This window comes from Nomascus leucogenys, chromosome 24, assembly GCF_006542625.1.
Source record: "Nomascus leucogenys isolate Asia chromosome 24, Asia_NLE_v1, whole genome shotgun sequence".
NCBI lineage: Eukaryota > Metazoa > Chordata > Mammalia > Primates > Hylobatidae > Nomascus > Nomascus leucogenys.
Window position 1 is genome coordinate 13214573 of NC_044404.1, and position 27799 is coordinate 13242371.

At 43.6% G+C, this 27799-nt stretch overlaps 1 protein-coding gene across 5 annotated transcripts in view; it reads left to right on the forward strand.

Annotated features, from left to right (window-relative positions):
* VPS13D (vacuolar protein sorting 13 homolog D) overlaps positions 1–27799 on the forward strand; it is a 275651-nt gene that overhangs the window by 217328 nt on the left and 30524 nt on the right. For all 5 annotated transcript variants that reach the window (XM_030805963.1, XM_030805965.1, XM_030805966.1 and 2 more), the window contains 2 exons: positions 939–1071; positions 5158–5353. In XM_030805963.1, the coding sequence (XP_030661823.1) occupies positions 939–1071; positions 5158–5353 (329 nt within the window). The remainder of the gene's footprint in view (positions 1–938; positions 1072–5157; positions 5354–27799) is intronic.

The window sequence follows — 27799 nt, forward strand, 5'->3', positions numbered from 1 at the left end:
AGTATGCCAGGATAAATAAAATCTCTGAATTGTGGAAAGGGTGGGTTTGCATTTGAAATCATGAGTTCAAGTCTGCCACCTCCTATGAAAGGTAACCTAACCTGTTCATCTTTCCATTGATTTCGTTTTTGGCTTTTGACAAATGGAGCTTGGCACCTCATAGGTACTCAGTAATTATTGAATAAATGAAAGAGAGCATTACTGGAGGGAGTTTGATGTCTCCAAATATTTGATACCAAACCCTAAAGCAACAATCTGACACATTTCCTGTTTTGAATTCCACTGATTCTTAGGGCAAAGAGCCTATGTTCTTACCATGATACAGTCCTGAAGCTCACTTCTCCTCCCTCAAGACTATTTTGTTATACCTCTGATTTTTTCAGTAAATTTGGAGTAGTATTCTGGAAAGTGAATGTCATTAAATATTTTTAGTAGTTGCTTTGCAAAGCCTAGTGTCCTCCATTGTATGCATCCCCCAATTTGTATGTGTCCAGTCCTTTTGAGAACCACTCACCTGGGGCAGACAGTATAGGTAACTGCATTTAAAATATTTAAATTTATTTATATTTAAATTATTGGCCAGGCACAGTGGCTCATGCCTATAATCCCAGAACTTTGGGAGGCCTAGGTGGGCAGATCACTTGAGGTCAGGAGTTCGAGACTAGCCTGACCAACATGATGAAACCCCATCTCTACTAAAAATACAAAAATTAGCCAAGTGTGGTGGTACACACCTGTAATCTCAGCTACTCGGGAGCCTGAGGCAGGAGAATCACTTGAGCCTGGGAGGCAGAGGTTGCAATGAGATGAGATCACACCACTGCAGACCAGCATGGGCTTATCTAAATGTATTTAATTTAAATTTATTTAAAGTATTTCAAATAGTAAAAATAGTGCTAAGACTTTAAAACTCTTTTCCTGTTTTTAACTCCTTCTAGTTTGCTGGAACATTATCAGATGGCTTAGGGAAGACGATGGACAATCGGCATCAGTCAGAGCGGGAGTACATCAGGTACCACGCAGCCACAAGTGGTGAACACCTTGTAGCCGGCATCCATGGCCTGGCTCATGGTAAGTCATGGGTGACATCAGGCTCTGCTGCTGCTGGTCCTCAGAGGCGCCTTTGTATCAATCTGATTGCAGCTATAAAAAAAGAAAGCTGGGCTGGGCGCAGTGGCTCATGCTTGTAATCCCAGCATTTTGGGAGGCCTAGGAGAGCGGATCATGAGGTCAGGAGTTTGAGGCCAGCCTGGCCAACAGGGTGAAACCCCGCCTCTACTAAAAATACAAAAATTAGGCCAGGCACAGTGGCTCACTCCCATAATCCCAGCACTTTGGGAGGTTGAGGCGGGTGGATCATTTGAGGTTAGGAGTTTGATACCAGCCTGGCCAACATGGTGGAACCCCGTCTCTACCAAAAATACAAAAATTAGCTGGGCGTGGTGGTACACACCTGTAATCCCAGCTACTCGGGAGGCTGAGGCAGGAGAATTGCTTGAACCCTGGAGGCAGAGGTTGCAATGAGCTGAGATTGTGCCACTGCACTCCAGCCTGGCAACAGAGCAAGACTCCATTTCAAAAAAAAAAAAAAAAGCTGACAACAGAGGAAATCCTGTGTTGATGTACCTGATAGCCTTCCAAGCTCTCTTACTTTATCCTCCTTGCAGTTGAAATACCACAGCCGGTGAGAACTCCTCATTCGTTTTCTGCATGTTGTGCACATTGCAATTCCTTTTCGTTCTCTGGCTTCTGTTCTCAAAGTATCATAAGGTGTAATCAACCAGACCTGTTCTTAGAATTGTAGCTGCTACTTCTCTTCTTAGAATTGTAACCTCTGCCTTCTTACTGATCATTCCTTCCAAAGAAATTGAAATGGGGAATCTGTGGCCAGGTTTGTAGCCCAGGTGTTTTTTAGTTTTGCAAAAATGTGCATTCACTAAAATTATGAATTTATCTGCCTAAGAGATGTTGGTGATGGCATGAATGCATTTGGTTTCTGACTTTGAATTCTTTTAATGTTTTAATTCTGAGTCATTTGCCTTTTGTTGCATTTTTCTTAACAATTTCTTAGTACAGCATCCAAGGCCCTTGGAACTATAAATCCAGCCAATTTTCCAACCACCATCCCTCAGCCATGTTGCACTTTGGCCACACAGAGCTATGTACTGCTTCCCAGGTGTGCTTCCAAGTCCTTGCTCACACATGGTCCTTCTGCTCTGCCTCCGCTGCCTCACTTCCTTGTCTATCAAAATCCTACTCAGCCTGTAAGTCCCAACTCAATACATTTTCCCAGCTCGATTGTCCCTGTTAGAGTTAATGACAGAGCACAGTCTGGGTTGTGTATGTCACCAGCTGTGTACGTCTGATAGATTGAGAATGTGAGGAGGGGAGAAAGACCACTTTGCATTCACCTTTATCTTTGTGTACCTCACATGACACTTGGCACATAGCTCATGCATAGTAAGGCTTAGTAAATTAAACTCTTTGTACCAGATCCTTAGGAACCATCCAAAGCTATCAGAGTCATATCAAGACTGATCAGTATTAATTATCTGCATTTGGAAGAAGAGGAAGGAATATAGACAGTAAAAAATTATATTTCTATTTGTGCTTAGGACACGTTTAGAATAGAGTTTTTGTTTATCAGCTTTCCTAATGGTGAGATTTGGATCAAAATGCTTTTGCTTTTCCTAAGGCTGCCCAACCATAAAGGGAGCTGTTCCTAAGGAGACGTCAGGCCAGAAGTGAAATTTGGCTGAAAGTAATTTGTTTATGGATTTTAAAAGTTGAGTGTTGGGCAATCATTTGAGGTTAAGGTTTAATCATTCTTTCTAGTAACGGTAATGACAGTACATTGGACTCTTAGAAGACTTTTAAAATGAATATAAAATGCTTTGTTATGTATGGTGGCCTTTATCTGGCCAGCATCCTTGCAACGTGGAGAGAGCATGGCTCTCCTCACTTTCTGGATGAACACACAAATGTGCTGAGAAAATGCATGATTGGTTCAAAGCTGCAAAATTACCTCTCATCAAGAATCATTCCTATAATATGTACAGCCTCTCTGGGAGCCAGTGGCTTCATCCAAAGAGGATCCACTGAGCTCTGGGTTATATGAAGGCAGTATCCTGGAGTGAGAGTCTTCCCTTAGGATGAAAAGACCTTTAGAAGATAATAAGAACCAGAATCCACTCAATCCCCTTGGTGTAAGAACTGGGAATTGTGCTCAGTTCTCTCTGCAGGCCCTGCTGGACCCAGGTTCAGTCATGTTCTGTCTCTCAGGTCCCAGTCTGAATTCCTGTTCTGTGTGTGCTCTGCCAAGAACTTTGTTCAAAAGTTTGGGAAAGGGCTGGGTGCAGTGGCTCAGGACAGTAAGCCCGGTACTTTGGAAGACCTAGAGGGAGAATCGCTTGAGCCCAGGAGTTTAAGGCTGCAGCAAGCGGTAATCATGCCACTGCACTCCAGCCTGGGTGACAGATGGACACCCTGTTTCTTAAAAAAAACAAAAACAGAAAGTTTGGGAAAGAGATATTGCCTCACTGGAGCAAATTTACCCAGAATCCAAAAGAAATGTTGTGAATTGTTAGTACATTCTCACCCAAGGAGTTTCCTTTACCAATTTGTCTCACTAGAGCTGAACAGTCTAGAGAGCTTCCTCACACCCCACTGTCAGAGGGTAAACATCCTGTGAGTGTCCCTGGCACAGGTCCTGGAGATGCTCCCCGGACGGGCTGCCTCTTCCCTTCAGTGACTGTGACCTCTTCAGCCTCTGCCAGCTTCTGGCCTCTTCTAAGGTGTTTTCAGCCATTGCTGTCAACTTGCAAAATGTTTGGAATGTCTTTTTGACCCAGATTGGTCTTTTGAACTGACTCCATTGAGGGTCCTAGCCAGCTTTCACAGCTTTTTGGGGTGCTCTTCATGAAGGTTTATGTAATCGCCGATACCGAATTTCATCAAAGCATGCAGTAGCTTTTACCTTATTTCAAGCATCCAGTGGGGTTGGCCAGTCACCCCCATAGTGTTCTTTGAAAACCGCAAATGTATCCCATCAGCTCTCCATATCCACAGATTCAGCCAACCATGGATGGAAAATATTTGGGAAAAAAAAAGATTTCACAAAGTGCCAGAAGGCAAAATTTGAATTTGCCACACGTTTCAAATACTGTATTGACTCCACACAAACGAAGTGATATGTGGGCATTGTATTAGCTACTATAAATAATCTAGAGGTGATTTAATGTATACAGGACGGTGTGTGTAGGTTATATGCAAACACCTACAGCACATTATGTAAGGGACTTGAGCATCCTAGGATTTTGGTATCTGCAGGGGATCCTGGATCAATCCCACATGGATACTAAGAAACAACTACATTTAGTTATCTCTCTCTGCCTTATATATCTTTCTTTCTTTCTTTCTTTCTTTCTTTCTTTCTTTCTTTCTTTCTTTCTTTTTTTTGAGACAGAGTCTCGCTCGGTCACCAGGCTGGAGTGCAATGGTGCAATCTCGGCTCACTGCAGCCTCCGCCTCCTGGGTTCAAGCAATTCTCCTGCCTTAGCCTCCCGAGTAGCTGGGACTACAGGCACGCATCACCACGCCCAGCTAATTTTTGTATTTTTAGTAAAGATGAGGTTTCACCATGTTGGCCAGGATGGTCTCGATCTCTTGACCTCGTGATCTGCCCGCTGCAGTCGCCCAAAGTGCTGGGATTACGGGCGTGAGCCACTGCGCCCAGCCTCTGCCTTATGTTTCATAGGATGCCATCATCTTCAAACTTTCCCCAAAGGCCCAATTTTCTAGTCTCCTGTTGATTTAATCCTCTATCTGTATCCTCTCCTGATTGTCCATAGGCTGCCCAAGCTCTGGGATCGAAAAATTGGCCACTGTTAACCTCTCAGCTTTTCTTTGATTTTTTTTTTTTTTTTTGAACTGGAACACATTTTACTTCTGACTAACATGTAACATATATCCTCTGACTCTGAACTTAATGGGCAAATCTGCAGGATCCTCTTCTGTCAGTTGGCCTGTCTGTGGCCTCTCTGGCACAGAGATTAATAGAATGGCCTTAAGTTATCATTCCATAATCAAGGGGTTTGGCTTTAAATGCTTTTGCTTTTGTCCTTGTCGGGTTACAACAGCCCTTGTCTTTTTCACTAGGTATCATTGGTGGACTGACCAGTGTTATAACTTCGACAGTGGAAGGTGTGAAAACAGAAGGGGGTGTCAGCGGTTTCATATCTGGCCTTGGAAAAGGGCTTGTTGGCACTGTAACCAAGCCAGTGGCAGGTGCCTTGGATTTTGCATCAGAAACAGCCCAGGCGGTGAGAGACACAGCCACACTCAGCGGCCCCAGGTCAGTGGTGTGGGAAGAGTGGCTTTTGCAGTTTCCAGGCTAGGTCTGCTGCTTCTCCTAATCCATACTGATGTGTTTAATTGTGTACTTTCTTAGTTATAGGGTTTTTAATTCGAATACTTGTAACTGAAATTTCTGATCTGCCTAATATAAAAACATGAAAATGAGGTACAGAAACCTGGCATGAATTTTTCATATAAATATATATATATATATAGCATATTTTATATATGTATGTATATATAGCATATTATATATATAGGTATATATGAGTATATTTTGTTATTTTTCTCCACTAGAGAGGTCAGAATTAGGATTAAATTGTTAGAAGCTTCTTCTGTTCACCAAGCCAACTGGATCCCCACATGCCCATGAAGAAAACTGTCAGATTGTAGTCTGGTTCTTACTCCTACACCCCATGGTATAGTTCTAGAATCCCCACAGTTGTTGTTCACCACATGGGTCTGTTCCTTCTTAATTTTCCTTCTGCTTGAAAGTGCCAGCCCCAACCTCATAAAGAAAAGTGCCACCCCCCAGTCCCCCCAGCAGGTCGGCAAGTCTGCTGTGGGATGGCTGTCTGGCCTTGATACCAGCTGAGACTGGAAATCAGGGACAGCCCATATGGTTCCAAACCCCACAGAACCCAACCACTTTAACGTAGCTCTTTGCTTGAATGGCCTATTTTAGCCTCCCTTTTCCAGAGTGACTAATTGGGGATTCTTATCAACAAAGGGTATAATGAATGTTAAGGGCCCAGCCAAGCTAGACTCGACTCAAGCCCAGAAGGATTTTGCTGCTGCCTGGATAATAGATTTTCCCTGAGTGAATTAGTACGCCCTTTTAGAATGCCTAGGGCCTGGCCCACATCCACACCCTATCACTCCCTCAAATAGGATATGAAGTGAAATTGTCCCCAATTGAAGTGAATCCATTTGTCTGTCACCAGGAAAACTTACTGAAGACGCATTACTGCAGTAGGGGAAACGCTCCGATTGTGGACTGGGGCCATGCAGTGTGCTGTGCCAGAATGCCTTCCATCTGGAAGCAGCTGAGTAAACTCTGTATGGTTTACTTTAGTTAAGTTACATTCTATTCTCAGATACAAAACTAAAACAATCCTTGAGTATATTTTGAAGCATTTATGAAGTTGTGGGGAGGGGCAGGCAGTGAGGAGGCTTCAAAAGTATTTCCAGTTAGTTTTTCCATCTCTGCTCGAAGCCCAAGAAGTCCACCTCCAGTATTTGTTAAGAAAATAAGACTTAATGAAGTGTAAAGCTGAAGATGCCTAAGAGTTCCCGAAGAAGCATGTGTATTCTTAAAATGTCAAAATAGCCAAGGGATTGATTGATAAAAAGGGTTCAAGGTATATGTGATAAATTTTTTAAAGATGATTTTGTGCTGTGAAGTTTTAATAATGTTGACGAGAAAGAAATGGCTTGAATTTTATACATTGTCAGCTTGAAAGTCTTGATGAGGTTTTTCATTCTTTTTAGGAGCACAAGTAATGTAGCCACGGTCACTGCAGAAAGAATGTCTTTGAGAGGGACATTCTTGTCATTTTTATTAGTTGTTCAACATTGCCATAGAAGTTTGATTTTCTGTCAGCCAGTACGTAGCTGCCATTTATTCATTCCCTGTCAGTAAATAGTGATTGAAAATTTCCTATGAACTCAGGGTTGGGAATAGCAGAAACCAAAACTGTCCCTGGTCTCAAAGAGCTTATAATCAAGCAGGGCAGCAAACATAAAAAATTACATAAACACTTATTTGCTGAAATTGTGACAAATGACATAGAGGAGACTTAGAGGGTGCCATGAGACTATGATCAGAGAAGGTGATGGGGAGAAGGAGGGTGGCTAACCTAGTGATCAGGGGAGTTGAGACAGGCTTTTCTAGGGAAGTAATATTTGAGGTGAAGCCTGGAGTATGAAGTAGGAGTTGGCCAGGTGAAGAGAAGAGAGAATCACCTTCCAGGTAAAAGGAAACTACTGTGTGTGCAACACCAAAAGGAAGGAACTTATCTATGTGCCAGGCATCGTCTTTGTGCCTCCACGTGTGGAATCCCATTTAATCTTCATACCTGATTTACAAATGAGGACAAGACAGTCCAGAGAAGTCATGGAGCTTGTCCACAGCCACACAGCTGGTCGGAGATGGTAGACCTAGACTTAGACCCAGCCTATGTCTTGACCTTGTGCCCAGCACCACTGCATTGCACCCTGCTACCTGGGTCTGCGGGGAGGGGGCTCATTGGATTTCTCTTATATGTGTTTCAGAGTCAGTTAGTGTCAAGATATGGCATTCCACATAGTTTCTTCCCTGCTGACTCAAGATTTACTTTACTATTACCTGCACGCTGACATGATTCATGTCTTGACCAGCACTGCATTTTTCTCTGTCTGGTTCCTCTGGCCTGCCACCTTAGCCTTATCTGGACCTCAGCAGCAGAGACCATGTCCTCATGAAGGCACTGGGGAGCCATTCACAGTCAGCACTGGCCACTCCTCATCTCAGCCCAATGAAGTTTTACATTTCCATATAGATGAGGCACTCGGGATATAGAAAAGTTGTGCAGCTTGACTCAAAGCAGACAGTAATTGGGCAGCCTAATTGAAGTTTAACTGCAAGTTCCAACTTTGTAGGCTGCAGAAAAAAAGAAAAAAAAAATGAAGTTTAACTGCAAGTTTCATGAGACAGCGATCTGCCTAACCATTCACTCCTCCTAGAAACGAAAGCCACCGTGATAATTGAGGCACAGCCGGTCTTCATATATCCTCAAAGGAGGGGGATTAACTTCCACATCCCTTCTCTATTCCTGGAGGTGCCAGTAGTGGCAGAGTCATGGCAGAAGTTACCAGAGGCAAGTGGGGCAGAGGCGAGTGGGGTATATGTTTGGATCAGTGGATCAGTGTCCTTTACTGTGCAGAAAAAGCTAAAATTACAGGTTCTTCTGAAGGGATACATAGCAGCCGTTTCACCAATGTCCCTCAGTCCATTTTTCCAGGTCCAGAAGTATTCATGAGGAGCTATGCATTAGAAGAGAGTGCTTGGGCTGGGCATGGTGGTGCACACCTGTGATCCAGCACTTTGGGAGGCCAAGGTGGGAGGATCGCTTGAGCCCAGGAGTTTGACACCAGCCTGGGTAACATAATGAGCCCCCATCTCTTAAAAAAAAAAAAAAATACCTGGGTATGGTGGTGGGTGGTGTGCACCTCTGGTTCTTGCTACTTGGGAGGCTGAGGTGGGAAGATTGCTGAAGCCTGGAAGGTTGAGGCTGCAGTGAGCTATGATTGTGCCCCTGCACTCCAGCCTGGGCAACAGTGAGACCCTGTTAAACAAAGAAAGAGAACACTTGATCTGGAAAACAACAGGCCAGAGTCCCAACCACCTTACTTATTAGCTTTGGGCCCTGGGTCAAGTCAAGACATCTGTGTAAGACTCAGTTTTAGTTTTTTCATCTATAAAGTGGGGATAAATTTATCTCTCTGTTTATTCTGCTTCTCAGGGGTTTGAAGCCCAACCAGAGTTATTTTAATGTGGAAGCTATAAAGAACTATAAAAATGCTGGGTGATATTGTTTTAAAGTCCTATTAAAGGAGCGCAGAGATCCCTGCAGGTGGAGAAATGTTTCAGTGCCAGTTTGTTCTGATGACACTGTATCTCTCAGGAACACACTGGCTCTAACACTATCACCGAGGGATAAATCACCCTGGTTTCTTGGAAGTGAGTTATAACCATCTCCAACCATCCCAGTTGATTGAACAGGATCCAGGGGTGTTACTCAGGGTTTTTCCCCACTGTTTAGACAACAGGGACTAACAAATGATTTGAAGGGATTAGAAGTGAGATTCTGACCGAGGGTTGACCTGAGCCCAGGGACCAAGCCAGGAATAGAACCCAAGAGTCCAAGAGTTCTGCCTCTGAGCCTGCAATTGGAATGAGACTTTCTGCTTCCTTTGTAATATTTCATCCAAGTAAAGGCTTAGATCTTAGCATCTATGTTTTAAAAGACCCAAATTTTAAGCAGATGATAGGAAAGTAAGCCATAAAACTGTGAAAGAGTACTCCTTCCAGTAATCCATCTGAAAAGTGGCCTTACAGGAAACATTGGCTCCTTTTTTGTGTTTATTTGAACATGATTTTATTTATAGGGAACCCCCCTCCTTATGTTCTTTTAGATTAAAATACTTCCAAGTTCCTCTCCTTGTTGGAGTGCGTTGGCATTCCAAGCGACAGCCACCTAACTTTCCTCTGAAATTTCCAGGCAACCCAATAGTTCTCAGGAAGGCAGGTGGGGGTGGGGAGAGAAGAGGGCGGAGGACTGCAGAGCCTTTGGCCTCAACATGAGTGTTGTGGACCAATATCCCCCACTGCATTTGTTCACTGTACAAGTATGTGTGGTTTGGAACTGAAATGAGAAACCTTTTCCAAGGCAACGTTCTGCTGGCTCAGGTTGCATCTTCTGGCCTACGTGTATTGGGCCACATTTGTCTGTTCCCAAGTAAAGTTTATGAAAATGGCACAGATGCAGCCACACTTGAGGTGCCACTGAAGCTATGTGAAGAGCCTGCTACCCTTCAAACAGACCAGGCCCAAGCAAGGTGCCAAGCCATGTGAGAGTGCCCAGTCCACTGTGTAAATGTGACGGCCTCTGATGGCAGTGTTTGAAAAGATACTTAGTAGAAAGTTGCAGGGACCCGGGAGCAGCCATTTCACAAAAGAAGGCAAAAATACCTTTGAGAAGAAAGGAATGTCTGCCTCTGCACTATGTGTTTGCTTGTTTGTTTCTCCAAATGCCATCTGTTGCAGACTATGGGATGCATGACATTTTAGGGAAGTAGCAGATGAAGATTTATGAAGCTGGGCCCTGAGGTTTCCTCTAAAATATTTCTTCACCTTTTAAGTCAAGACCCAAAAGTGGGGAGAGAAGTAGGAGTTGGCAGAACTTGAAATATTTAAACTAATTTAGCAAAGCTCAGGAGTGTTGGAGCTTATCTCGTTATTTAAGTTAGATAAGGAGGAAGGGGAATTTGAAGGATAATGATAGATCAGTGTTTAAGAATATAGCCATCAGGACTGATAATGTTCTGGAATCCCAGGACCCTTGGATTGTGCACGTAGATGTAAATTCCATTTGCTCTGAGAACTTTTGAAAAAGAAACTTTTTGGTTGATTTCACAGAAAAGATTTATGGTGGGCATATTTGACTTTTTCAGTAAAAACAGTCCCAAAACACCACCCAAAATCTGTTAAGACACTTCTCGTGAATGACATCTTAGATGTGAAACGGAAGTGGGTTTTCATAAGGAAAGGCCCCTTTTGTTAACAGTGTTTGCACCTTACTCATGACTCTCCAGGGTAAAAGGACTAAGACTCTTTTGGGTCACCAGAGCCTGAATGCAGTCAGGTTGGACAGGTCAGCAAAAAGTCTGCAAAGAGGCTGGGTGTCGTGGCTCATGCCTATAATCCCAGCACTTTGGGAGGCCAAGGTGGGCGGATCACAAGGTCAAGAGATCGAGACCGTTCTGGCCAACATGTTGAAACCCTGTCTCTACTAAAAGTACAAAAATCAGCTGGGCGTGGTGGTGCGCACCTGTACTCCCAGCTACTTGGGAGGCTGAGGCAGGAGAATTGCTTGAACCCGGGAGGCAGAGGTTGCAGTGAGCCGAGATTGCGCCACTGCACTCCAGCCTGGCAACAGAGCGAGACTCCATCTCAAAAAAAAAAAAAATAAGTCTGCAAAGAGAACTTAGGAAATGCTTCCATTAACTTTTTCATCCTAGCTGGGTAATACTGCTTTTAATTACTCTGCTCTGAAAGCAGCCATTTCTTATACTTGGTATTACACATAGCACATCAAGCAGAATTGGCTTGAATTGAGCCTTTAGGGAACTTCCAAAGGTAAAAATTGAGTAAAGATTCAAATGTTTATTAGGATATACCAGTGTTCATTTTTTTCCCACTAATATTCCATTCAAGGCATGAGAGTAGGCTGATATCCCATGTATCTAGAGTGGATCAAGTCCAATATTTCTTTCAGAGTTCCTGTTCCCTAAAACTGTAAATGGGTTTTATATTTTATTCCATGTTTGGCTTAATAAGAAAATATTTTTAATTGCTACCCAGTAAAATTAACATTTCAGAAAGATCTGATATGTTATCCTGTGGCTCCTGCCTCATACTTACCTAGGAAGTTCCAGCACGCTTGATGAGTCCCAGATGAGTCCTGTACGCTGTAGTAGCATCCATATAGAGGCATGTATATGGCAGAGGTGAAAAGCTGGAACTTGTACCTGTTTGACCCTAAGGCTGTGGTTCTAATCTTTGAGCATATCTGTCTTTTGGCTTGGTGTAACATCTGCTGCTTGGGACAGCCATTGTGTTAGTTAACATGTCAGTTTCATCATGAAAAAGGCATTACATTTCAGTGAAACTGAAAAATTATTGCTATATCCAGCTGAAGTGAAGGGACTGTCAGATCTCTCCTCTGTTGTCCAAACATGGCACAGTAGATATAGTGACAGTCCCTTTATCTTCTACTCACCCTTGCGTATATATTTGTGAGGTGAGAGCCATATATCCTCACTTCCTGATCTTGCCAAATCAGGTCTTTCCAGAGAATGCTTGAAGGTAGATGGGTCATTTTCTCATTCCTCCCTCTACGTGAGCAACCCCAGAAGAACACTAAGATCTGTGTTGATGACATTGGATGTCTCACTTGGCTCTGAAATTAAGCTGATGAAATTATAGGATCGGATATTTTATTTTTATTTTTTTCAAGACAGAGTCTTGCTCTGTCGCCTGGACAGTCTCGGCTCACTGCATCCTCCACCTCCTGGGCTCAAGCAGTGCTCCTGCCTCAGCCTTCAGAGTAGCTGGGATGGCAGGCGCATGCCATCTCGCCCAGCTAATTCTTATATTTTTAGTAGAGATGGGGTTTCACCATGTTGGCCAGGCCGGTCTCGAACTCCTGACCTCATGATCTGCCGACCTTGGCCTTTCAAAGTGTTGGGATTACAGGCGTGAGCCACCACACCCAGTCAGGATCAGATATTTTAAAGAAGCATCTTAACAGTCCTTCATGCCTTATAAGTTAAAATTCCTCTCACAGGAACATAAGCAGAGAAATCTTATTTTCTGAGACAGGCTTCTTCCCTCTCGCTGAACTCTAAATACTGTATTCCCTTTTCACTCAAAGGCCCCAGACGATGCCATTCTCATTATAACATAACTTATGGAAAGCTCAAATCTATTGTTGGAAAAAATGCAAAGTGTGTGTGTTCATGCACACACGTGTTTGAGAAAAGCCTTTCCATTTCTGAAATCCCAAGAGTCATTTTTATGCAAGATTATCTGTTAGGAAAAAACCCACTTTTTTGGTCATGGTACATTATAATCATTTCTAGAAAGGAGAGCGTCTAATTTTTGCCATTTTTGGCATGCAGAGATGACTGACTTCATAGAAACCACACTATCCTGCTTCCAAAAGAAAAAAAAAAAAACCTACTGAATTTACATCTGAATCAACATCTCTTCAAAGTCCAGTCCTTGCATCTCAACCAGCAGGTCCTTGTGCAAAGAAAATGAATGGAAAGTGTGATTTGGGGTTATTCCATTTATTTTCTGATTTGGGGTTATTCCATTTAAAAATGAAATAATGTTGCCATTATACATCTGTAGTCCCTTCTGTGTTCAGTGAATTTGTTTTTAAAACTCTAACGTGACACCTAATATTACATACATAAGATAGACATTTGAGATTTTTGGTTTGAACTTCAAGAAAAAATAAAACAGTGTCTGTATTTCCTTTTGAGAAAAAATTTGTATTTTGTGCATTAGAGAAGGCTGAAGAGCCATTTGTTATTTGTGGAACTCCTCTGTAAAGGCATTGGATTTACTTATTTTTAGGTTTTCATGACTATCCCATGTCTCTCATGTTTTTCCCTTACAGAATCATCCACCTTTGCCCAAGATAAAATTTAAATCTTTAACAAGAGGAGTTGTTAAAGTTCAACTCCCCTGCTCCCAGAGAGCTTTAGACTGTAAGATAATTCTGCGATGCACAGAGGGCATTTGGACTAGCAGGACTTAAAGACTCACTATTGTATTACACATTATGGCTTGGAAGCACTAAGGGAAGGAAAGATAGGTTTGGGTGTTATAATTCATCTGTGGTTTTCTTGCCCTGATGTATTTATCTGGTACTCTTTTGCCAGACTCCTTCTCAAAGACATTTTCTTGCTAAATTTCTCACTAACTTGTCAAGTGAAGGGGAAATAAGATTGAATTAGTAAAACATTCTTATCACAGTATACTCTAAAAGAGGCTGGGCGTGGTGGCTCACGCCTGTAATCCCAACACTTTGGGAGGCTGGGGCAGGTAGATCATTTGAGCTCACAAGCTCGAGACCAGCCTGGGCAACATAGTGAAACCCTGTCTCTACAAAAATATACAAAAATTAGCTGGGTATGCTGGCATGCGCCTGTGGTCCCGGCTACTCCAGAGGCTGAGGCAAGAAAATCGCTTGAGCCCTGGAGGTCAAGGCTGCTGTGAGCTGAGATTGCACCACTGCACTCCAGCCTGGGTGATGGGAGTGAAACTCTGTCTCAAAAAAAAACAAAAACAAACAAACAAAAACTTTTGTTATATTGGGCTTATATAATTCAAATTAATAATGTTACTTATCTGTATCCTTAGTGGATTTACTTTAATACATTGAGGAAACCACTTTCTGATTAGCAGAGAGAATTTGTACATATGGGTTCTTTTAGAACAGAGGGTCTCAAAATACGGTCTAGGGACCCCCTGCGGAACCCCAGATCCATAACCTAAAACCTATTTGTATATATTCATATACTTATATATGAATTTATAGATATAACAATTGTTATAATAGTATTCTCTAATGAGTGTACGGTGGAGTTTTCCAGAAGCTACACGATGTGTGATATTGTAACAGATTGACTGTAGAAGCAGATAGAATACAGCTGTTTTCCAGTTAGCAAGACTTAAGAGATTTACGAAAACATGCAGGTGCCACTCTCCTCACCTTCTGTGACTCTGCATACACGCCACCAGCCAACAAACGTACCTGGTTAATTTTTCTGACAAGCTGCTTTATTTGAGAATACGGTGATTGATAATCCATCATCTTGCTGATAAGTAGCATGTATCGGCAATGATGGGCTAATTCGGACTAAACCGTAGGAGCCGCTGTAATGCAATGCTTCCCTTTGGCCTCCTGCCAACAGTTGTCAGCCCTCCTGGTTTGCTCCTGACTTTTACTGGGTTTCTGGAAGTAACAATTGGAAAGATTTTATCACATATCAGAAAGACCTCTTACAATAATTTACCTAATTTAGTCCTTCACCTTAACCTACCATCCCAATAAATTTTAATTTCGGCAGGGTAGTAAGTGTAGAGCAGATTACTTCAAAGTGCAGGATCTTGTCCAAAGGCTGCTTGGTTGTGTTTGCACTGCCCTGACTCTTGCAGGTACTCGAGAAGGTGTATCTGTTTCAGAATTCACTTGCCAAAACCTCAACTTTCTCCCCTAGCAAAGTTGCTGGAGTAGGATAAACCCACAATATTTGGATAAGCTCCTTTGAACTCCTTGTAGAAAGCAGTTTTTATGAGGCAGTTGTTCTGTGTTAACACCAGAGACAACTCCTAGCAGATTTCCCCAAACATACTTCAAACATCGATAATGGCAGGGGTGACCCAAACTGTATCATAAAATCCCAGGGACTGCAGGAGACTTCAAAGGGGAGACAGAGCAAAACCTCACCTCTCGTTATGAGGAGTGTGGGTCACAGGAATCCTGGCTAGAATCCATGGTAACCTCGCAGAGTAATGCCGGGATGGACAGAGGCCAGGGCTCATCGGTTCCCTAGACTTTACTAATTGACCCCAGCAGCACAGTTAGAGTGGTAATAACTGGCACCTGCCCACCTCCTGAGGCGTTAGAGGCCAAATTACCACATGTGAAGTGCTTTTCTATCCTTTAGTGAGAAGATGCAAACCTTGAAGTGTGTTTCTATTTTTGTTTGAACTATTGAGGGCCCAGTTAATTCAGTTGAGCCAATTCTGACCTTGTGATATTCAGATCCATCACTTAGTACGTACAGGCAAATTGACAGTAGAAATTTATTAATTCAGTCTTGAACTCCTACTACATTTCAGGCATTTAATAGGTATTAAGTACTGGGAATATTTAAATAATTGAGGACAAACTGCTCTGAAGAATCACCAGGCTGTTTGGTTTTTGTGTTAATATTCTTAAGTCACTCTTACATGTTCATTAAAGGAAGTTTCCCTATAGTTCTCTTGAGGAACTCATTTTTTAGTGATTTGACTTACTGTTTATTCTTGAAAACAACAAAATTGCATTTGTGCGTATGGTATGTGTTGAGAGCGGTAATTACAGGCGTTTTTCCCTCATGACCGGGTCCATCACAGCTCCTCGAAAACAAACTGTTACAGTTCTACTAATTGTTTATAAAATTAGCCAATGATCCTTTGATTTTTTAGTTTTTTTATACCTTAGCTATATTTAATAAATATTTAGTATCTTCTGTGCAATTAATAAGAACAGTGGTGGCCAGGCGTGGTGGCTCACACCTGTAATCCCAGGACTTTGGGAGGCTGAAGCGGGCAGATTACCTGAGGCCAGAGTTCAGGACTAGCCTGGCCAACATGAGGAAACCCTGTCTCCACTAAAAAATACAGAAATCAGCTGGGCATGGTGGCACACGCCTGTAGTCCCAGCTACTCAGGAGGCTGAGACATGAGAATCGCTTGAACCTAGGAGGCAGAGGTTGCAGTGAGCCGAAATCGTGCCACTACACTCCAGCCTGGGTGACAGAGTAAGACTCTATCTCAAAAAAAGAAGAACAGTGTTTAAAAACCTATTATTTTTACCTGAATTATTTTGCTATGACAAATTTACCTTTCAAATTAGATTTTATCAAAGTAGATATGTATTCACTTTTTTAAGTTGAAGTCTTTCTAAATGTCTAAAACCAAAAAACAGCAATCTCCTGCCCTACATTTCCCTGATTCCTGCTCCCTCAGAGGCAACCACTTTCAACACTTTGGGCCATTTCTTCAATGTGGAGGTATTTAGCTTTATATTTCATAAATAAATAAACCAACTGCTATTTCTTGACATCATTTGACTTCATGTTGTTATACATACATGTTCCCTTTCCCCATTTTTCAGTACAGTTGTATGATCCTTTTTGAATAACTTAGTATTCCGTTTTTCATTATTATGACTGCGTAAATAGTATTCTCAGTGAAGCCCCCCACCCAGGTCACTTTGATGATGTTTCCTTTTTAAACGTTGTGATTTGTTTTTTTCTCCCTGGAGTTAGTAACTGCTCTTTCAGTATTGTCTGCTTCATTTTCTATTTGTGCATTCGTAATTTATTCTCAAATGCTTAGTTTCCACATTTTTTTAACCCTGGGCCTAGTAACTCAGTTTTCTTAAAAAAAAAAAAAAAATCTACCTATTGCTAATTTATCCACAAACACTCTTCTGTATGTGTACAAATGCATTGAGCAATTTATTGGTTTCTAATTAAATTCTCCCTCTTGATGTCCTCTGCTCCCATCTGACTGGTTGTTGTCTAGCTATTTTTGTCTCTAAGCTATTTTTCTATAGTAGTCCTATAGCAGTACTATTCTGAGTTTCTTTCTTCCATTTATTTGTTTTGGTCTTTTTCTTTCATGAATAGAGACAGTCCCCAGAGAATCTGGTGATTCTTGACTATCTGTTCTACTCCTCTTTAAAGATGAGGCACTAAAAAGCCAATTGGGAGCTCTTGGTTTGAGGCTGAGGGGGCCTTACTGTGGAATGATCAAGTGGGGACCTGCTGACTCTGGGCTCCTGTTGAGAGGAGCAAAACTGAATGGGGATGAGAGAGGGGACCTGAAGCTCTAACTGCTTCCCGTGCAGCCTTTTAACCAATCTTCCTGTTTTCACCTCACTCCAGGCCTACCTGTTTCTCCTTTATGCTCCAGGCCTTCAGAGCTACTTGCTGCCTCCATCTTTCTGAAATGCAGTGGAGGCCACCATCCTAATTAGCTTTCTGCTTTGTGGCTTCCACTCCCTCAGGCTTACATTTCAGCGCCACGTGTCCATCTGCTTTTCAGCTTTTAAAATATTGTTGACACCTTCTCTTTATCCTTTTGGATTCGTGCCATTTATATCCCTTCGCTTTCCCTTTAGAGGGGTCTCTGGACTAGATCTGTCATGTTTAATCAGAAGTCCTATAATTTAGACTTTTCACTAATTTGTGTTTCCTTTCTTGGTGTTCTTTCCCCTTTACCCCCAACTAGTGGCTCTGAATTAGTGTGGTTTTATGAAACCCATATCCATTCAGCCATGGTTCTATGTATTATCTCATTTAGTCATCACAGCAGCTTTTGCACAGCATCTGCTCAGGTAGTCTGTGGCTCTTACTTTCCCTGAAAGATTGAGAATACATCTGGTGAGAAGCCATTGCCAGTCCCAGCCCCTGCTTTGAGTCTGGTATTGGTCTTTAATCTCTCATTCTGTGTGTTGTAAAGAAACAGGTTGTGGAAGGCTCTTGTCAGATCCCAGGAACATGAAAGAAATAGCACACCCTACGGTAGTGACATGGCCCTGTCACCACCCCTCATTGAACCATAAAAGCTATTCAGAGGGGCCAGCAGCTGGGGAGCGACTGTACTTAGATCCTGGGTGCTGATGGGTGTTTTGTAGTTTCCAAGGGAAGTTGCTGAAAGTTTTCTTATCTTGACACTCCAAGGGCAAGAGGTCTTTCTTCAAAGAGAAGCGCTTGTTTCAGAAAAAGATGTGGAAAGGACGTAAAATCACAGGTTCTTCCCCAGTTCTGAAAAAGAAATAGGAAGGGGCAATGTGGCAGTCAGTGTGAAAAGAAACCACGCATTTGCAGGAAGCAAGAAGGGGTTCCGCAGCACTGTTTGCTTCCCGCATCTGCAGTGCGAGGGTAAACAGGCCTACTGGGGAGTCGGATGGCCCTCGGTTTGAGTCATTGGGCCGCTGCTTGGCTGTGGCCTGGAGCAAGTTTTTCCCTTCTTAATCTGTCTGAGATGAGATTCCTTTGAGTCGTATGCCTACCTTGGTGGGTGGTTACATGGATTAAATTATATCATGTATATAAAGCACTCAGCCTGGCATGTGGCATGCAGGTAGGGCTCAAGAAATGGTGTCGGTGTGAATATTCTCCCCTGAATATTGTTGGAATGTTGTGTGAAGGTGAAACAGGGATTGTGTCCATAGCTCTTACTTAAATTCAACCCTGTCCCCGGATTCTTGCCGACCACCTGCTAGAGTACGAGGACTAGGAGTTCATGTGCTTGGCTGGGCTTTTGTCTTTCCCATTCTCTTTCTTCACACAAAATGAACAGTTGAACTCAGGCCACCAAACCTGGTTGAGTTGCTGGGTGGAGGGACTCTCCTGGGCTCTGAGCCTTTGTGTGTGGGAACCGCACTGGAAAAGGTGTGCAGAGGCCACGAACTTGCTCCGAACCCACTTGTGAAGAGCAGGTGACCCCAAACTATTGTTAGTGTCTGCTGTAAATGATATGCCTCTGGGTTCGAGCAGAGTTCAGCCAAAAGCCCCACATGACATGGAAATCTGTCCTGGAGCCAGGTTTGTCGGGTAAAAGTTATGTAGCAAATGTCTCCAAACATTGGCATCTGTTGTCTGCCGAGACTAGGACAACCGAGAATGATGGAGTGCTTAAGGAAATTAGGATGGGGCATGCGACCCTGTAACAGCTGATAAACTGTTTCAGGCCACCGTGGCTCATCCAGCTCTTTTGATAAACAGCTTTAAAAGCATTACGTGGTTTGGAAAGCATTCTTCAAAAATGGTTATATTTTCCAGACGCACGACAGTCCACTGTTCAGTATTATTTAAGGGTTTTAAATTGTAGAATCAGATTCCTTTTCAGTGGGGCTCTTGGAACTGTCGAGGGCTGATCTGTCTGACTCCCGCCAGGACAATCTCACAACAATATTATTATGTAGGTCGGGGTCCCCTAGGTCTGTTAAAAAAAAAAAAAAAAAAAAAAAAAAAAAAGTTCAGGGCTAAGTGTTTAAGAGGAAAAACTATTTCTTTCATTTCTAACTAAGTATGATGGGCCCTTTCAAACATTGCTTTCATCATGCATCTTTTATTTCACAATTTCTGCGTAATGAAAATACAAGATCGATAACTGTGGATTATCGTAATGCCTTGAGCCTTTGAAAATGAACATTCTCTAGATTATAAATGTTCCCTTTGTAATTCATTTCAAACTTCATCCTCCCATTTGTCGTAATTCCCGAAATTTAACTGTTGCCGTTTGAGCCTCCTAGGAAATTTTGGGTATCCTTTAGGCAAGGGAGGTAGCTCTTGGGGGAATAGCATTCAGGCCACAGGCAATTCATTTGCAACTTGGGCTCTTCTTAGAACATATGATAAGTACAACGCACTGTAGTGACAGATTTTTTTAAAACCCTATTAAATCCCAATATACTAATGCAGATTTTTTTTTTTAAGTTTTAGAGAGATTCATGGGATTTTATTCTTTTTCCCAAAAGGCAGTGGTGGAACTGACAGAGTAGCATGGAGCCTCGTCCTGATTATTGTGCGGAAGTGGCAGCAGTTCACATTCATTCACTCTGTCAGCATAGGATCAGTTCCTTCTTGACTCAACTCTCTGTGATCAAAATAAGCTATTGGATGTTCCCTTTGGGTACTGGAAGCAGCTTGGCCCCTTGGCAAGAGAACAGGATTGCAAATCATGAGAGCAGAGCCCTGACTCCAGCTCTGACGCTACTGTGCTTCGTGACCTTGTGCAGACAGCTTTATATCCCCACCTCAGGTCATTCTCCCCCATACAAAGGGGGAGAGGGTCATCCTTGCCCTGGTCATGTCTGCATGGCTGAGGTGAATAACTAGTTGTGTAACTTCCTGGAGGAGTGGCACAGAGGAAGCTGCCTTCCTAGGGCTGGCTCTGCCATCAGGGAGGAAGCTGGATGTTAGAATGAAGAAAAAGCCCATGCAGAATATATGGCAGCCCGATAATGTATTCTAAAAATAAAAAAGCAGTAGGTTAATCTGCAGCTGTAATGTACCTAAAGTATTCTTTAGCAGGTTGTGGCCCTAGTCTAATCCCCAGCTGGACTTAGCACCATTTAAGTTAGTTACATCTCATCCCTGCAAGGGATTGAGTCTGTAGCCAATTTGGCCTTGTCACCACTTCAGCCCTCCCTCTGATTTCACCTCTGGGAAAACTACAAAGTGGCCCCAGACATACATAGCAGGCTCGATCACATGGGTGGAGTGTGTCAGGACAGCATGCATCAAATAAAATGTCCAGGGAACCTGTTGTAAATCAACCACTTCCCGCATGCTCAGTCATCATGGAGGTACTTGAATGTTCAGTTTCTTTTAGCTGATGGCCAAGAAATCAATGTTTAAAAAAAAAAAAAACACCTTGACAGAGGCATTTTGTACAAGAATGGTGTGTGGGTGTGAAAAAGTAAATTCCAAAACATATTTCCTTTTAGTTCCCAAACCCGTATTAGATGAGTACTTCTTAGCCTTGGCCACAGTGCTAGAGTAAATAGCAGTGTCACGTAGCTCGTGGAACAGGCAAACCACAGAATGTACAGGAGAGAAGCGTGCACACCAGTGAGTCTGCTATGGCAGCTCTCTTTGTCCTGGTTTCTACATCTCATTTGTAAGCAACTTGTGTTCCTGCATTTTCAGAGTTTGGCCAATTTATTTACTTAGAATTGCATGTTCCTGGAATATTGTCATAAAAGTGATCCTGAGATAGAAAAAGTCCACAGGAAGCGGGGGCATTGAGTTTATAAGTTCTTAGTCTGTCTTGGCCCATAATAAAGTCTCGTTCTCAGGGGTAGGTCCAGCTTTCCAAATTTTAATATATCAGAGACTGTTGATGCATCTGGGCTCATGACGGGCCAAAGTAGGCCTTCAGGAGTCCTCGTGTTACACACTCGACGCCTAATGGAGACTGGATTCATTTACGTGTATTAATGTAACCTGCGTGATCATGTGAGTGCAAGTGCTTTGTAGATTGTCCTGGGAGATGTGAGATATTATGACTAAAGACTTAATTGAACCCTGAACATGTATATGAATAAGTGGAGACAGATTGACTGGATTACACATTTTTCTTGAAAATTTCCTAAATTAGCCTACCTCTTTCTTGCCTTTTATTTCCCAGCTTAAGTGGTTCTCTGTAACACTGTATTTTAAACAAACCAGAACAAATAGTATACAAAAGCATAGATAAGACGGATATAACAAGAGATGGTTTTCTGTGATCCGTGGCACCTCCCCTCTACCCCGCAGCCACCACCAAAAGGGGCTTTAAATTGAGATTTGGAATGGCAAATTCACTTACCAGCTCCAAACACAGTAGACAAGGAAACCTTGTGAGGAAAATCCAAGAGTATATTTACAGTTTCTATTCAGAAATACATGGCTTACTTTGAATGAGGAAGCGTGACTTTTCACCTTCAGATAGAACTAGGGTCTTATTTGAAACAGACCACTGGCTTCACTAAACCCCATTGAAGAAGTCTGCTTCTACCCAGAATTGGAAAGTGCCAGTGGGCATGTAGTTGCTAGTATGGGATTTCTGTTTTTATTTTTAACAAGCTTGGGCCCAACTCTTAGTATTGTATCAAGATGGGTGAAGACAAAGCTGACCAGAAAAACACGTATCAAGTCAGCAATGGCTCACCCCTCAGAGGCCGTTTTTCCCACCTGCTCCTCTTATACCTTTGGTTTGTTTTTGGTTTTGAATTTTTTCTCTATGTTCCTCCTACTCTTTCTTTCTCTATTTTGCTTGGGCCTTCGTTATTAGAAGAGTTCAAGTAATCATTTCAGACTTCCAAAATTCAACCCAGTAGCCTCATTTTACAGGTGGACCCACTAATACACAACAGCTCGATGTGATAAACCATAGACTCACAGTTAATCACTTGAAGAGCCTGGATTCACCTCTGCGATGACCTGCCTTTCCAGCCCTCCAGTGGCGTCCTCTGTAGTGAGCTGTAAATATGCCACTCTAGAACATTCCAGGAAAGCCCTCCTCTTGGGCTAAACTCTAAAACTAAAATGAAGTCCTGCCCATGTGAGCTGCTTGTTGAACACTTTGGTTGCTAATCAGAGTATTAATGAGAACACATGGATAGATTCGGCAGGGCTAATGCTTGGGACCTTCTCCTATTTGATTCCATAAGACTAAATCCCCTATAAACACTTCCATCCCGTGCACACACACATGCATTCACATACAGCACTCACGTGTCCCTCCCTTATAGCCAAAGACCAAAAAATAAGTTTATTTTTTTTTTCTATATTAAAAATAAGACTGGCTAGTAGCCAGGGTTGGCATTCCCATCTCCTGTGGAACCTGGGAGGACTAGCAGACAGCTATAGAAATCTGTCTCCTTTTAGTGTGGTTGTATTAAGGGCAAGCTTGCCTCCCATGGCACCCCAGAAGATCCAGGAGTTCAAGTGGGGGTGCACTGTAGGAGGACTCAGCAGCTGTTTTATGGAAGGTTCGTCAGGGATCAGACTGAAGATTTTGCTTTTGTGAGAACAAAGTGAAATGTGACATTCAGGAGCAGCTCGGGGCCTATATATAGGGGCCCAGGGCCTGCTGGGATGGGGTTTTACACTTGGGCTGTCCTTTTGCCCTTCCCCTGAACTCTTTTCACTTCAGTCATGAGCAAACAGTCAGTGCCTGAACTAACAACCCTGCAGTCCTCCGAAGCACGGCTGGCTTACAGTACTGAACAAAGGGAGGGAGTGCCGCGTGGGCCGGCCCAGGCCGAGGAATGCGGCTTCAGGGTTCTGCTCCATAAATTTAACCAGCACGACGAAAAGGAGATAATATGAGCCTTCGTGATGATCTGAAAGGGGGAGGTTCTGTGTCCCATTGATTGCGGTCTGGCCCAGTGCCAGGCCCAAGCCTGACCGACAGTTGAACCATATCGTTAAGGCGTGTAATACAGCTCGAGTCTTGTACTGCCGCCAATGAGTGCATATCCACAGGGCAAAAGTTTATAAAGAGTCGAGGCTGTCCTGTTTAACCCTCTCACACTGCATGTAATAGACCCAGCTGCCATTCAGAACTTGCCCATCTGAGGTCATAAAGGAAAGCCTGCACGTTTCTTTTCTTCAAACAGCTTTTCAGGACTGGGGAGAGGAAGAAACGCTGTCTAGAGAGGGTCAAGGCACGGTGATGTTTCTCTCTGGAGAAGCAAAGCAGTCTGCCTCCCTCCCCCCGCCCCGGCCAGAAACGGGACACCCTAGTGCTTTCTTCAGAGTAGCTCTCTGTTTGCGGTATAATGTTGCTGGAGGAAACGGGGCTGACACCACAGGAAACCTGCCCGTCTCCAAGGAGGCCGCATCTGTGGCAGAGGTGGGTCAGATGCTGGCTGTGGAGTGCTCTCGTCAAGCTTGGGATGATGCCGTTTTCCTTCCCCACCACCTCGAAGGCTGTTAATAGCCTTGCTTTCTGGCCTTCCACAGCTAAGCCCAGGTGCTAAAACAGAGCAGGTGGAAGGCCGCCCCACGGAGTGGCCTGTGAGCCCAGAGTTCTCACTGTCCGAGGCCGGTGGCCCCATGGGAACTCTGTCCCTTCAATAGGGAGGGCATGTGGAAATAGGCACATTGTCACAGCAGGGCCTGGAGTGGCCTGGGTTCTTACAGTGGGTACTGCATTGAGGAAATGGGCAGACAAACAAGGATTTAGCATAAGTATAGTCAGAAAGAAAGGGCTGCCTGTGTTCAAAGGACAAAAGGAAGAAAGTGGGTGAAGGGGTAGTTTAGTCCTGTCCATCAGCCAGTCACGTTCTTTGGCCAAACTTGGGACCTGCCTGTGCGTTGTCCATGGTGTCCAGGAAGAAATCTGTGTCTGTCACTTCCAGATTGCTGCTTGTCTGCAATGGACAATGCCTCTTAGGCGGACACCTGCTTGGGACGACAGTGCTGCAGAAACTGATCCAAAACGTTGACTAGTTTGCATGGTATCGCTGTCATTAGTATTCAGTCCTCACAACCACCCTATGAGGTGCTATACTTTCCCCATTGTACAGATGGGAAAGTTGAGGCACACAGGGGATACGTAACTTGTCTAAGTTTTCAAAGGTAGTAAGGAAGGGAACCAGAATGTGGACCCTGGCCAACTGAACACAGAGTACATGCTCCTAATGTCTGTGCTGCTTCTGGGCCTTCTCTCGGTCCCTCACATCAAAAGGCCTCATGATTTCAATCGAAAGCATCTGACCAAATGTTAGGTCTACTTCCTTTCGATTCTTGGATATGAAGGGTAGGAGCTGAATATCTGCCTATAGCCCAGAAGATTTGTGCAAAGACCCGGGTTCACTTGGAGGGGAGGTACTATAAAATTTGAACCCCATAATGTGAATGAAGGGTATGTATCGAATTCCCTCAGACCACCCGCTTAACACAGAGACAGTGTGAGGGATATACTGTAGCCGGGAAGCTTGGAAGGGCTCATGTTCAAGGGCTTCTTTGGGCCAAACAGCAGTGGGCCTGAGCATGAAGAGACCGTGGCCTTTTAGTGCCAGTGCCTAGAGAAGCAGGTCAATAAGCTTTGTGCCCAGGAGCTGTGCTGTCCCCGGTCCATCCCTGTGTACTCCATTCCACTCCCTAAATAATGAACTACTACAGCCTTCCAAGTTCACAATGTGCCAGTTTGTCACAGAATAGCAATGACACTTCTCTGCTCCAACCCATCTTTGCTCTGCCATGCAGCCAAGACTATCTTCACCAGGCGGTAACCTGGGAACTCCAGCTGGTACACAGTACAAGAAGCCTCCGCAGTAGACTGTCCCAGGAGCATGTTCTCAGTATGTCATAGCCGTCTCCTTTTGGAGGCCAGGGAGAGCTTCTGTTTATTTGGGTGCTGCGGCTCCTGGACAAAAGCTTTCTAGAGGTAGGAGAAGAGACTAAATGGCTGGCCAACCCAGAGATTGTTGGATTGTGTTATGCTTCCATGGTCAAAGTGCTTTAAAAACCTAGAAATTGGCTTTGGTAGTGAGTCCCAGGATGGAGCTAACTTACGATCTGGACTCCATTACGTGATTGCTAATCCTGAAGTTCAGCAAACGTTGGTATTGGCTGACTTTTAATGGAGTACCTGTTTGAGGGTTCGCCTCATCATGTATTTAAGGTTGAATTGTATAAAGAAATTCTGCTGCTCTTTTGAAATTTTCTGGTTCTGTTTAACAGTACCTAAAAATGCCATGAGGTAGCCAGATGATTGACTACCTGGGATTTATGGAAATTCTTATCTGCAAAAATCTCAAGACAGAGGGCACTAACTAGAAGGTTCCCAGTGCTTTATGTAACATGCAGAAGGAAGTCTGGTCTCAGCTTCTTGGATCTGAGCAATCCTTTGGAAAGGGAGCAATGAAGAGCAGTAACTGAAGACTCATTTCCTGCCTTCTGTGTGACTCACTCTCCTTTGTCAACTTCAAGTTTGCCCCAGGCCTGCTTGCTTCTCTCCACCCCAAGGAACTTGGTCTTTGGAAGACACTGGCACCTGCCCTCTCTGTCTGCCTTTTGCCCCCAGGTCCAGAGGGAGAAACAAACCCTCAGTTGGAGGAAAGTCTAGAGCACAGGCTTTGTGTTGCTCAGAGAAGCATGATAGGAAGTGGTGCTGTTGCCTCTGCATTGGCCAACTCCTGGCTGCACCTGCTTTTCCCAGAGGCAGTGGGAGGCCCAGGCAGGGGCCCAGGGCCTGCTGCTGACCAGTTTGTCCTGCTTGCAAGTCCGCATCCCAGTACCCAATGGGGCCAAGTAGAAAAGGCACATAGTGGAGTGTGAGCCGGGGCTGTCACCAGATAGGTCTTTCCGCTCCCTGCCCAACCCCTTCCCCGACCTGAAAGGGTCTGGCCTCTTTCCCCACTGGCTTTCACCAAGTTCTAACACATTTTATGTACATCGATTTCCAGGCTTGTATAGGCAAGCCCCACAGTCCAGGAGTTCAAATGGATTCGGTGTTGTTGGTTCTTGTTTCCTAGAAGGACAAGTGCTCTGAAGGTTTGGTGTCAACTCTGACCCAAGGGGTGTATCTGATTTTTATGAAGGCACAGAAATGCACCTGAGGTGACCCCAAGTCCTTCTCTTTTATTTTTTGATTTCCCACCACCTGGATCATTAATTCTGCTTTCAAGGGGGATGGGGAAAGGAGAACATTTCAAAGCAAAGTTGATTTGGTCTCTGAACCAGCTTGTCTTCTAGGCTGTAGTTCACCCTGATGAGAATCAGAAAGGACAGTCTGTAAACCCCTTCACTCTAGTGGCTCTGCAGCTGGGGAGCCTCAAAACCAGTTCCAGATGTTCTGTCTCCCTGTATTGGCCGGAAGGGAATTTCGGGCAAGCAGGGAGGCAGAGAGCTTTTGCTTTTGCCCATTCATTGAGTACCCCTATCTGCAAACTGTGTCTTGCTTCATGGCACTTTAGGGAGAGTGCTGAGCGCCTGGGTCCATTTGGGACCAGCCAGCACTTACTGCTCCTCGGTTAGAGCATGCTGCTCCAAGCTGGCTGGTTACTGCAAGCAAGAGAAGCCCGCCTTCCTGCTATTCAGGGTCAGAAAGCAAGACCGTGCTGGAGAAGTAAGTCAGGCAGGCTAGGAAGGAGACCTGCAGATGACCCTTGGGTTAACAAAGCAACTTTCACGGCCCTGTTCACCACCAGCTAGGATAGTACAGGGCTTTGCCTCCCAATCTTGGGTAGAAGAAGCATAGATAGTAATGGTCAACTGATGGCCCTTTACTCTTGAGAAACTCCACCCAGCCTCCCCTTATCCAGAAGAAAGCCATTCCTGACTAAGCCTAGCCATTCTGATGCCTTCTTTCCTAGTCTGCACCCAGCCTGTGCTGTATGCGGTATATGATGGTAGAAATTTGCACTCTTCATGCTTTGATTTTAAATGCATATTAGACATTTTGGCATTTGTGCCTGAATGCTCTCTATATCGTCTTTTTTAAAAAATAGTTTGATTATGTAAGTTAAAGAATGTACAAATGTAAACTTCTGAAAATACATACAATATATGATCTCTTAGAGTGTATGGACACTGCTCCAGAGGCCTTGCATGAATTATCTCTTTAATCCTTACAAAACGAATGTGATGGGTACTATTATTCCCACTTCAAAGAAGAAAATAAAAAGGACTTACTCTCCCTAGGCATTGACAAGCACTAAGAGATTAATAATGGTAATCCCACATCTCTTTGGGTACATATGTGTATATACACTAGTGTGTGTATATATATATGATTTGACATGAATGGGAGTACATATGTTGATGTCTAATCTTTTTCACTCTACAATGGCGCTAGAACGTCTTTCCATTCCAAAAATCATTTTTAACA